Genomic DNA, 12610 nt, shown 5'->3' with positions numbered 1-12610 from the left:
GAAGGGTAAGCTGGGACAAAGTGAGAGAGTGGCATGGACATATATACACTACCAAACGTAAAATAGATAGCTAGTGGGAAACAGCCACATAGCACAGGGAGATCAGCTCAGTGCTTTGTGTCCACCTAGAGGTGGGATAGGGAGGGTGGGAGGGAGATGCAAGAGGGAGGAGATATGGGGATATATGTGTATGTATAACTGATTCACTTTTTTATAATGCAAAAACTAACACACCATTGTAAAGCAATTATACTCCAATAATGATGTTAAAATAAATAAATAAAAGACACAGGTTCATATGCCACCTCTATCACTTTCGAGGCACAAGGCTCTGGGTCAATTATGCAAATTCTGCTTTTTTCAGTTTCCTGTAAAATATGTGTCGAATTATGCTTTGACCTTGCAGGGATGTGGTGGGGATTATCAACAGTAAATAAGTGCACAGGGTATGCTGGAAAAAAAAATGGTAGTTGCTTTTGTAAAGGTGAGAATGCAACAGACTGTTTGCTAGTATAGTTAATTGGGACATGTTAGTTTCCTCTTCTAGACTGTAAACAGAATTTGTCTAATTCTTCTTTAACCTCAATCTCTGCCCTTCTTCATGCCAGTACACACATGGGAGGAGCCCCCAGAATGTTAGAATGAATGAATGAATGAGAATATCCCGGCCCTCATTACCTGTTAAAGCATCCCACCAAGTGCTGGAGCTATGGAGCTATTGATGCCCACCCTTTACTTTAAAACAGCTCTGGGCAGAAGTCACCAAGTCAGTCTGAGTTTCAGACAACCCCAGACAAACCCTCCTGCTTCTCTGATTCAAGGGTCCTGATCCCACCTGCCGTCTGTTCCTGCCCTCTGCGAGAAGCCCATCAGGGAGCTACAGAAGAATCTGAGGAGGATGATATTTTGAATTTACAGGCCGTTCTGAGGTTTTTGTTGGCAATGAAGAGTTGGGAGTTTTCACTCCAATTTTTTTTCTCTCTTAATTCTGCAGTATATTGGAAAAGGTTCCAGCCAAGAGAGCTATTGCTTTCTCCTTGCCTAGATCTTAAATCTTTGTTCAAAGACAGCTTGTTTTAACTGAAAATGTTCAGTCAGTCTCTTCACTCCTGTCACCCACGTCTCATTTCTTGACTCCAGCAGGGCCAGTGCAGTAAATAATCTGGAGTGAGGCTCTCAGGGCTTAGGAAATATGTAATACTGTTGGAAAGAGAAAGAGGGTTGTCCCTGACAATTCCCACCTTTAAAACACTGTCTTTTAGGGCTTCCCTGGTGGCGCAGCGGTTGAGCGTCTGCCTGCCGATACAGGGGACACGGGTTCGTGCCCCGGTCCGGGAAGATCCCACATGCCATGGAGCGGCTGGACCCGTGAGCCATGGCCGCTGAGCCTGCCCATCAGGAGCCTGTGCTCCGCAACGGGAGAGGCCACAACAGTGAGAGGCCTGCGTACCACGAAAAAAAAAAAAAAAAAAAAAAAAAACACTGTCTTTTATACAGAGCTTGCTAAAATGATCAGCACCTCACAGAGGGACATTTTACTGCAACAGCCCAACTCCTCCACCTTGTAGAGCCCAGGAGCATTGACTACCAAGGAGATCTCCTAGGCTTGCTTCCAGTCTGGGCGAGCCTGGCATTCACTGCAGGTCAGGAGGAAGGGTTCAGGCTTCCCTCTGGCCCCATTCATGCACTTACTTAGTCAGCGCCCACGTGTTAGTGACATACCTCACCACCATAATCCTGTGAGGCAGGCATTGTTATTCACATTTTACAGGTGAGGAAATGAGGGCTCAGGGAGATGGGAAAGCCTCTGCAAGGCCACACTGTGTTTCAGTTCTCCTCTGCTGCGTAACAAATCTCCCCCAAACTTAGTGTTTAAAACCACAGCTATTCTCTCTTGTTTTCTGTGGGTCAGAAATTTGGGAAGGGCTCCCCTGAGTACTCTTAGCTTGGCATCTTGGACGCAGTGGCAGTGAGACAGTGGCTGGAGCTGGAGCTGGAGCAGCAGTGTGCTGGAGGAGCTGCTGCGGGCTGGCCAGGAACCTCTCTCTAAAGTAATCTCTCCACAAAGTCTCACGGCCTCTCCCTGCAGCCCCTCCATGGGCTAGTTTGGGCTTCCTCACAGCATGGTGGCCTCAGGGCAGTCAGACAGCTTGCCTGGAAGTTCAGGGCCCCAGCTGGAACGTTCGAGCAGGCAAGGTGCAAGTTATATCTGCTTTTCTGGCCTCTCCTCAGAAGTCCCACACTGTCACTTCTGCCATTCCTTTGGTGGCAAGTGAGTCACAAAGCCCACTCAGCTTCAGAGAGAGGGGATACAGACGCCACCTCTCAGTGGAGGGAGTGTCAAGGTCACATCATAGAATAGCAGGTGAGATGGGAGACATTGTTGCAGACATCTTTGGAAAGTACAGTCTGCCCCACACAGCATGTGGCCGAGCCAGGATTCAGATTCGGATTAGGTACATTTAATTCCAAAACTTCTACTACAATCTTTTAGCCCCATCCACAGGAACCTCTCCCTTCCTCTGCACCTCTGTAGCTCTTACTGTTTTGTTTGTTTGTTTGTTTGTTTTTTGCTGCACTGGGTCATCGTTGCTGCGTGTGGGCTTTCTCTAGTTGCAGTGAGTGGGGGCTACTCTTCATTGTGGCACATGGGCTTCTCATTGCAGTGGCTTCTCTTGTTGCAGGGCACGGGCTCTAGGTGCACGGGATCAGTAGTTGTGGCACGTGGCCTTCAGTAGTTGTGGCTCACGGACTCTAGAGCGCAGGCTCAGTAGTTGTAGCGCATGGGCTTAGTTGCTCCACAGCGTGTGGGATCTTCCTGGACCAGGGCTCGAACCCGTGTCTCCTGCATTGGCAGGTGGACTCTTAAGCACTGTGCCACCAGGGAAGCCCTGTAGCTCTTACTGTTGACACACGCAATGGTGATTTGGTCTCTGCAAGCCAGCTAGAGCCTGGCTAGGTTGAAGCAGCCAGCCATTTCTGCAGGCACTGGTGGTGAGACTGCCTCCAGGGTCTGCTGGTCTGAGAGCCCATGCCTGACACCAGCTTGTGAACTTTTTAAACGAGGGGACAGAGAAGATCGGTCACAACCAGAGGAAGAAAGCAGGTGGCAGCCCCAGAGCACAGCAAGCCTGAGGCACGTCTCACTGTCATAAACAACTCCTCTGGCATTTCTCCTTCTCCCACCAGGCACTGGCCTGGGATGACTCAGCCCTTGACAGAAAAGGTGCCTTCAAGTTGGGAAACAGCCCAGAGTGGTGGAAAGCTCACGGTTCTGGAGTCAGACACTCCCAAATTGGAGTCTTGACTCTACCATTTCCAGTTATATAGCTTTGGACAAGTTTCTTAACCTCCCAGAGCAAAAGGGAGATAAAAATGCCTTCCTCCCTGGGTTTTTTAAAATGCATATGTAAGCAAAGTGCCAGTGTGGTGCCAGGCACTCCATAATGCTGGTGTTCATGTCCTGGGCCACATCCAACCCCAGCTTGGAGACGTCTTGAAGAGAGTGGTGAGAACTCACTCAACTGTTCCACAGATGCTAGTCCACCTCCATGAGCCTGGGTAGAATGGTGGCTGAGATGTACCCAGTGAAGTGGCAACTAAACTGAGGTGTCTGGAAGCTGAGAAGGAGTCTGCCCTGTAAGGCCTGTGGGCAGAGGAGAGAGTGGTCTGGGAAGATGGAATGGAATGGAAAAAGGTCTGGAGATAAAAGAAGTTCAGTATCACTGGAGCATGAAGGTCGAGGGGTGGAAGGTGGGAGGCAACAAGCACAAAGCTGAGACCTAACTACAAAGGACCCGGTAGATCAAGTTCCAAAATTTTAACTTTAAAGGCAACTGGGAGCCACTGAAGGGTTTTACTCAGCTGGGTGGCGTAGTCAGATCTGCGTTTTAGAATAACTACCCTCCCACCCCACCCCCACCAGCAACGTTATAGAGAATGGAGTAGAGGCAGGCACTCTTATGGCAGGAAGGCCATTAGGACAGGATGACAGCAATTCAAGGAAAAGATGGAGCTGGCCTTTTCTAGGGGAACAGCAGGGACCTGGAGAAAAGTGGAGAAACTGAAGAGATAGGAGGTCCCTTGGGTAAGAGTTGGTGTTGGCTTGGACGTTCAGAGCTGAGAGATATGAGATAAAAGATAAGTGCTTTAAATGAAGTCAGTTCAGAAGCCCCGGAAGTAGGGGGCAAGGGCACCAACCATAGACCTGGGAGAGGAGTACTGCGGGAGGCTTTACTAAAGAGACATCACCTAACTGGAGACTTGATAGTTAAAAATTAGCCAAAGGGAAGGGGAAGGCACTTCAGGGAGAGGAAGCAGCTCATGTGAAGCCCCAGAGATATGATAGATAATGCACAGAGCATATGCTCCATGTTGTTGAATAAATGATTGCTGTGCTAATTTATACTAAAATGTTAATGGTCAACATGGAATTGACCCTTTTCCCCTCCCCAGGGAGTTTGTACTTTAACAGGTCACGAACGCTTACCCTAAGGATGCATAATTGGTAGATTTCAAGGTGGAACGGGGATACTGTTTAGGGTGAGAGGGTTTTATCATTGTCCCCAAGGTTACCAAAGTAGATGACTAATCCCCGGGGTCAAGTAGGCCCTGGTCTATATGCAACAAAGGGTCTCTTGCCCTCAGGTCTTGCTTATCTGCCTCCACCCCAAGCCACCTGAAGGCAGACCATGGAAGCCCAGTGATTCCCAAGGGATGTAGTAGGTTCTAAAAGCTCTGAACACAGGCTTCGGAGTAAGACTACCTAGACCCATATCCTGGCTCCTCTCCTTCCCGGTTCTGTGACCTTGGGCAAATTATTGGACTTCTCCACATCTCAGTTTCCTCATCTGGAAAATGAAGAAAATAATAGTATCTACCAATAATATTTAAGGTTTCATGAAAATCGAAAAAGACAGTACATACAACACTTAGAATAGTGAGTGGTGATGCTGTTTTGTGACTGTTCTCATTTTTCTTACTAGTCCAAAGTTGCTCCTTAACACCCACCCTTGCAGATATGAAGCTGGGGCGGAACGTGGCGAGAACGTTTTTGGATTATTACCGGCTGAACCCCATGGTCGAGAAACTGACGATCCCCATGCCAAGGCTGCGGTAAGTGCTGAGCAGAGCAGCGGGGGCTTGCGTCCTGCTTAACTGGCTTCTTGTTCAGGGGCAGCTTCCCTTAGCCTCTCTCTGTCCCTCGGTTTCCCATCTGTGTCACGGGAAAGATGATCGGCCCTGCCACAGGGAGTGTATTGAGCAGAAGGGCTTAACAGCACATTTCCTGAGTTGAAGTATCATTATGGGGTCAGAGAGTGAGGGGTTGGTCACATTTCTGGGTCTAACATGGGAACCGACGGGGATGGGAGTTGCTGGGAGGCTGAGTCCAGTCACTGTTCCAAGCTAGTCTGGGTGTTTCCATATGCTACTTCATCCGATAGCTCCTATGTCATCTAGGCTCATAAGGTCTCTGATCCTTCAATTTCCTCATCTGTAAAGTGGGGACAGTGGTGCTCACTTAGAAGATTATTACGAGATGTGTGTTAGAGCACCCTGCACAGTGCTAGGCATGTATGTGCCCCGAGCACATGAGAGTCCCCTTCTGTCAAGACGCAAAGGCTCAGGGCTGAGAAGACACATCCCTGAGAAGTTTCCCCTCAGGTCCTCTGCTGGGGCCAACTTCTTGAGCTGGTGAAGAAAGAAGGTTAGGAGATGAGTGTCCTTCCTGAGGGCTGGACCAGAGCCCGGAGTGCTGGGTGTTCCATGACTGCTGGCGGTGAGCCCAGTGAGCATTTGGGCAGTGACACCCAGCGGCATCTGGAATGTGCTGGCCCCGTCCTACCTCTTGACCTCATCTCCTACTCTCTGAGTGGTCCAGCTTCCTTGAAGGACATGACGATATCCAACTTACTGCTCCTGCCAGACCAGTCTTCCCACTGACCTTGCCCATGACCTTGCCCAAATGTTTTGCTGTCTCAGGGCTTTTGCCCTGATACACCTTCCTCCCTACCTGTTATTAACAAAACACAGTGTTAATCACTACTATTTATTGAGCAAAGTCCTTTTTGTATATGGTCTTATTCAGTCCTCCTAGACAATTTATTCCTCATATTACAAATGAGGAAAAGGAAGCTCAGAAAGGTGACGAGGATCGCCTGAGGTCAAAGATATTTTGGCAGAGGCAGAATTTGATCCTAGGCGTTTATGATTCTAAAGCTGGACTGAAGTCCAGCTAAGCTCCACCTCAGTGTGGGTTCAAATTCTGTCTCAAGCTCATGCTAGCTGTGGGATGTTAGGCAAGTTTCCTGGCCTCATGAAACCTTTCTCCTCCTACCTAAAGTGGGGGTAATATGGATGGTTTTAAAAATTAGATACAAGCGTGGTGTAGTGCCCGGCAGCCAGTGGGTGCTCAATAAATGTTTCCATCTCCTCTGGCTTCTGGGGTGCAGTCCCATATTTCCAGACAGCTCATCACAGCCTGGAGCAAGTCCCTGGTCTTCTCTGGTTGGGCTGGATGATCTCTCAGGACCCACGTCCCATCAGGCTGGGAGTCCCACCTCTTGAGTCCCAGCTGCACAAGGAGTCTGCGTCACAATGTACTCTGACTCATACTTTGTCTCAGGTTGTTCACCCCCATCCTGGTGGATTAGTCTTCAGAAGGAGCATCTGTGTTTCTTCTCTGGGCTCCCACAGTGCCTAGGCTGTACTGAGCATGCGTGCATGTATACACCCCTTCATTCACTCACTTAGGAAAAACAACACTTTGTGCCAACTCTCTGGGCAGAGGGGGTGCTTGAACGAGTAAATGATTAAGGCATGACCCCGATGTTGAAGAGCTCACCTCTAGAGAATGGTGCTCAATTCATCCTTAGAAGTCATTGGTTATGTTCTTAAAATTTTAAAGCTCTATAAAACTCAAAAGAATTGTTAGAATCTCATTTACAAGTTAATTTGGGGATTGTCTCTTTCAGGTCCTCTGTCAGCCTGAATAAAATTATCCTGATCCTTTCCCACTTTGTTCTTGAATGTTGCACTGTCAGTAAAATGGTGCTGACACCCAGGGAGAGTAACAATCATCATCATGCAGATGAGGTGTTGAGGCCCAGGGAGCAGACAGGATTGGTCACAGCCATGGCTAGAGCCAGGCCTCACCATCCCCAGCCTGGTGTTCTCAGCATCAGTTAGTAAAGAGTTCTTTGAGATGGGGGAGGCAGGACCCTGAAACTGGGTCTAAAGCATGCAGGGGAGTTCAGGGCCCTGCTCATGGGACCTCATTTCCCTGAGCTTTGGACCCCTCGTTAGAGAAGAGCTGGAGAGCTCATTCCTCAAAGTTCATAGCCTTGAGGACTTGTGGTAAATGCGCCCACCCTTCGCCTAAGGAAAACAAAATAAAAACTCTCTCCATCCCCACATATCTACCTCATCAAACTGTGAATATCACTTAGCTCTCAATTGGTCAGCAGTTCTTGAAAAAATGAATCTCAGGAGGATACAAGGCTCTGATTTGGGACTTGAATACTTCCCCATTTTTGTATTATTTTCCACCCAAGCATCAAATAACATACATGAAAGAGCAGGTCTGGTTTTGAAGGAAAATTATATGTTTTGACTCAAAATTAATCTTTGTTTTCTCTCATCTCTATGGATAATTATACTGTGTCAGTTTCCACCCATGTGCTGGTAGGAGCCTGTCAGTATCCCTGGGTGCTGTGCCACCCTTCAGGGAAGGCCCCTGGGGAGACCAGGATGTGGGCCTGAGAGTGCAGGCTCAGGGACATGGCATTGATGACCAGAGCTGAGACCCCGCGCTTATCTCGACCACAGTGACACAAAATGCCCCATCAAGGTGCATACAAATTAGACAGGGGAAATGAGCAGGCCAGGCGAGCCTCTGTGGGGAGACAGAGTGTGAGCATGGAGGGTGGGCCTCTAAGTGTAAGGTGGCCTCAGGCTCAGCGCCAGTGGGCTGCCTCCATGCTGGGGTTTGGATATGTGTGCGGGACGTGGGGGTGGGAATCATCAGCTCTGCATCACACTGGAGCCCACCATGAGGCAGGCCCTGCACTGGATGCTGGGGGAACATAGATAACCTTTGCCCATCAGGAGCTCAGATTCACAGAGGAGAAAGCATGTACGCATGCAAAGATAACAAACAATACTGAGCAACGTATAAATGTGCTCAGTTACCTATCAGATTGTGCCCTCTTTCAAAACACCTTCCATGGCTCCCCATTTCAGTTCCTCTTCTGGCCGTTCAAAACCCTGGCCTACATTTAAAATTTCATATGCAGCCTCCTAGCACACACCTTTCCCTTGTGAGCACCTTCTCCACCCCACCTGCTTTCTACCACTTTATACCCCAGTCAGCAAGTCCTACCTCCGTGTTCATCCTTTTCCTTCTTTCTGGAATGTTCTCCCTTACTGTCTGTAGATGACAAATGCCAACTTATCTTTCAAAGCCCAGTGCAGATATCATACCTCTGTGTTTTTGTCCTTGCTCTCCACCTGAGGTAGAGCTCCTTCCTCTCTGCTGGATCCCGAACTGCATTTTGCACACACGTGTGCATGGTACGTCCCATAGCGTATGGTCACAGCATCTTTGCATGTCTGGCTCCTCCACTAGCTGGGCTGCTCCTTGAGGAATTATTTTATCACTCCTGTATCCTTAGTGCCAGGTGCAGAGCCTAGCTGGGAGTAGGTCCTAAATAAGCCCTAAATGTATGAATTATAAAATGGTAGAACTGAAGAAGCCCCTAGAATCATCTACTTCAACCCCTTCGTGTTATAGTGAAAAGTGAGACCCAATCAGAAATTACTCTCCCACAGCACCTGGCAAACATTCGGCAGCCAGCAGGAGTATCCCAAGAAGGCTTCATGGACGAAGTGGGGCTTGAACTTGGTTTCAAAGGACATGTAGAATTCCAATGGATGAAACAGAAAGAGGAGAGAGGGCATTCCAGGTTGAGGGAAAGGTTGTAAAAGGCAGGGAGCTGAACCTGAAAAGACACATTCTGAGGCAATGACGGGCCAGGATGTTTAGGGCAATAGAGATGATAAAGATGGGACTAAAAATTCATTCAATTCATCAAACAACCTTCAAGCAGCTACTCCATACCACTCAGGAATTGTGGAGAAAAATCAAATACATCCAACCCACAGTCCCATGAGAAAAATAGCTGGGCAAACAACTCCCTAGAAAATGGTGTACTAAGAGATTAGGCACAGAAGCCTCTGGAAGAGAGAGGCTTATCTTCTGGGGAGTCAGCTTCCCAAAGGAGGTGAGTCTGGAGGGCACGATAGGAAAAGGAGCATCTCTGTGGGGCCCAGGTGTGAGATGCTGGCCTACCAGTGCCTCTCTCTGTGCCCCCATCTTGAGCTGCAGGTGCTCTTTGGCTCTGTAATGGCCCCAGAGTCATTCTGCATGTTCACACTCCTCCCCAGCCACTGCACACCCTCTCCCCATGCACACCTTCTGCCTGGGGCTGCCCCAACTGTGATCATACCTGGGCTTCACCCACAAAGAAACAAACCCATCTTATTTCCCACGCTTCCTTTGGGTGTGAAGACCCACACTCTCAGTGACATATGAATGGCACCTTGTAATTGGCAAAACTCTTCCCCAACCCCATTTACCAGAGCCTATGATGCAGGAAGGACATGGGCTCTACTATTTTAGAAATGAAGAAACAGAGGCTAGAGGAAAAAGGGACTTCTTCAAGATCACATCGCCTGTAAACAACATTCCAGCATGTGTTCCAGGCTGTTGATGGGTACTAAGATCCAGATGTATCTCACCCATGCTAGATGGCCTTCCTATGTTGGCAAGGTCCTTCATGAGTGTGGAATTTTAGACAGTGAGGCTTCCTGGTGGAGAAGCTACATTAGGGCAAGGTGTCCCTTTTGTGTGCTGCCACCTGTTCTGTCTTTACCTTATTCATGACTCATCAGCAATGAAGGAAAATGGTACTCCAGGGTCAGAGCATCATGGGTTATAAGAAGTCACATCTTGAATCCTAAATCAAATAGCTCAAGAGATTCCCATATTTGTGGCATTACCATTTTCTTCCATGCATTGCAGTTCTTTATTATTTATTATTTTGTGTAATTATTTTGTATAACTGTCTCCTCTACTAAACTGTAAGCAGCCTGAGGACAGCATCAATGTCTGACTCACCTTTGTCATCTCCAGAGTACAGTGGACCATACCTAGCACCATGCCTTTGTAAGTTATAGTAAGCAAAGGAAGACGCTAGGTGAGTTTATTCATATTATCTCATTTAACCTCACACCACCCTCCAAGATTGGAATATTTTATCCTCATTTTGTAAATGAAACTCAGAGAAGTTAAATAACTTGCTCAAGGTCATACCTCTCATATCTAGCTGACCTGGGAATTCAGTTCAGTTCTTTCTGGATTGGCTAATCTTTCCGCTGCAAATAAATCTTAATCCAATGCTTGAATGAATGGTGCATCAATTTGTTACTCAACAACATAACAAACAAACAAGGCCCCGTATGAGGAAAAATGCAAACTGGATAAACTGGGTCCCTGCCCATCAGAAGCTCATAGCCTAGTGTGCGAGCAGAACAGACAATGAATAATTGCTGAAGAGTAGTGTTAAAGATATTGCATTGGGTGCTGGGTGCTGGGATACAGAAATGAACTAGACACATCTCTGCCTTCAGAGAGCCCCCAAGATTGTAGGGGAGACAGACCCACCATGAAATGCCATAATTAGGCTATACTGAGAAATATAAAGGGAACTCTGGAGCCCATGATGGTTATGAAGGGAGTGAGGTCCCTGGATCCGCCAAGCTGCAATTCGTCTATGGGTTCATGCCCATCCCGTCGTGAAATGGATAGAATGAGTTAGAATCAAGTTGGAAATGTGGAAGACTTGTAACTATAGGACAGTTAGGTTTTCTCCAGAACCAGAATGATACAACGTATCCATACATTCATCTAACAGTCATTCGTTGAGTCATGCTGCCTGCTTTGAACCAGGCCCTGCGCTGGGTTCCTGGGATGCAGAGAAGAGGAAGTCAAGGCCACTGCTCCTAGGAGGTCACAGTCCAGTGGGGGGAGATAGACATGCACACAAATGATTGCAGTACAGCGTGTATATGTGCTGTCTTTCTTCTCTCTTTCTGTTATCTCCTCCTTTGCAGGAAAGAAACGCCCCCCCTACAAGCGCTCACTCCTGCGGGGCCCAGCCAGCAGCCACCCCAACAGCAAAGGGGTCAAGAAGAGCTCAGTGAACCACAAAGACCCTTCAAACTCTTTTTAAGGACGTGGAGTCCGGGGAGGTCTTGTGGAGGCAGGAGAATGCATTTTCTGCTGGGGCATGAAATTAATCACCCTCCTCTAGTTTCCAAGATAATGGCTGTGAGATAATGTATAAGCTAGTGAAGGGGAAGGGAAAACATGAGAAATTTCATCATCGATTTTCCCTTTTACCAGTGGAAAATCAATTGTGAGCCTTCAGCTTCAGGCTTAGGAACAAAATAGGAGATTCAAACCAGATGAGTACAGATGCTATTTTCCACAACACAGAGACCCTCACAGGAAGAGAAAACCCACACATCCCTTCTCAGGTCAGTGCTTTCCAGCCCCTTTACTGTTCTAAGTTGTGCAGTTATTACAGATGTTTGCCTTTTAGACTAGGCTATGGTTGTTTTCGGTTTTAGAAATGCAGTGTCCACATTTGCTGACCCAGAACAATAGCAGCAACACATACAACAGGAAGACAAATGCACTGTTGGGAACAATGGGACTGAATTTTTGAGATCACGATGGTCTTAGACATACGGTTAATTTATGAGCTACATGCTCCCTGACTCCCCTAAACCCCAGCATGCAACTTCAGAAAACTGCTCTGAGAGCTATGTCCCAATGACCTGGGTCGTTTCATTGAAACTTTAGCTCCTAAAACAAAAAGTATTAGCCACACATTCCAAAAGGTCCATCATGGTTAAGATCTCTAGATCTTGGTGTCTGAGATCAAACCTGACCACTGAAGACAAGGACATGGAAAATCTGCAACAGGGGGGAGGAGGCAGACCGCCAGGGACAGGAGATGCAAAAGACAAAAGGATGCACTCTGAGGCAGGTGGGGATGATAAAATAAAACAACAGCAGGGACAATTCCCAAGGTGGAGCAAGCTCAATATTGTGCATTTTTCTACAGAGTAAAGTGCCTTTGAATGATGAATGGGTCCAGGGGAGTCGGCTCCCTTCCTGTCTGTGAAGCAGCAGGCTGAGTCACCATGACAGCCTGCTAATTAAAATGACCTCCCGGAAATGAGGATTAGGAGATAGGGAGAGGAAGGGAGGCTCAAGGGAGGTAGGGCCTTTAGCACAAAGCTTCAGTTTAGCATTCTTTTGTTTTGGGTTGGAGATTTTCAAACTTTGTTGCAAAAATTGAGAGCAAAGCTTATTCTCCCTTTGCTTATTGCTTTTCAGAAATGAAAACAAAGAACCATATGTTAATCGGCTACAAATGTTGTGTTGTCTATACAGCTTCTCCCCTGGGTTCTTCTTGCCCAGAAGAACACAAATAAAGTGCTTTATGCAGCTCCTCTGGGCGTTCTTGGCCTTTCCTTCTAG

The 12610-nt window shown here is 47.6% G+C and overlaps 1 protein-coding gene across 1 annotated transcript in view; it reads left to right on the top strand.

Moving 5' to 3' along the window:
- AGBL4 (AGBL carboxypeptidase 4) overlaps positions 1-11291 on the top strand; it is a gene marked incomplete at both ends in the record, with an annotated part of 1416455 nt that extends 1405164 nt beyond the window's left edge. Inside the window, 3 exon segments of the mRNA XM_079697489.1 lie at positions 5019-5115; positions 11173-11187; positions 11189-11291. Of these exon segments, the coding sequence (XP_079553615.1) occupies positions 5019-5115; positions 11173-11187; positions 11189-11291 (215 nt within the window).
- Positions 11292-12610: the final 1319 nt, after the last annotated feature.

This window comes from Hyperoodon ampullatus (assembly GCF_949752795.1).
Source record: "Hyperoodon ampullatus genome assembly, chromosome: 2".
NCBI lineage: Eukaryota > Metazoa > Chordata > Mammalia > Artiodactyla > Ziphiidae > Hyperoodon > Hyperoodon ampullatus.
The sequence above is the reverse complement of the archived record's forward strand: the minus strand, read 5'-3'. Positions and strand labels throughout refer to the sequence as shown.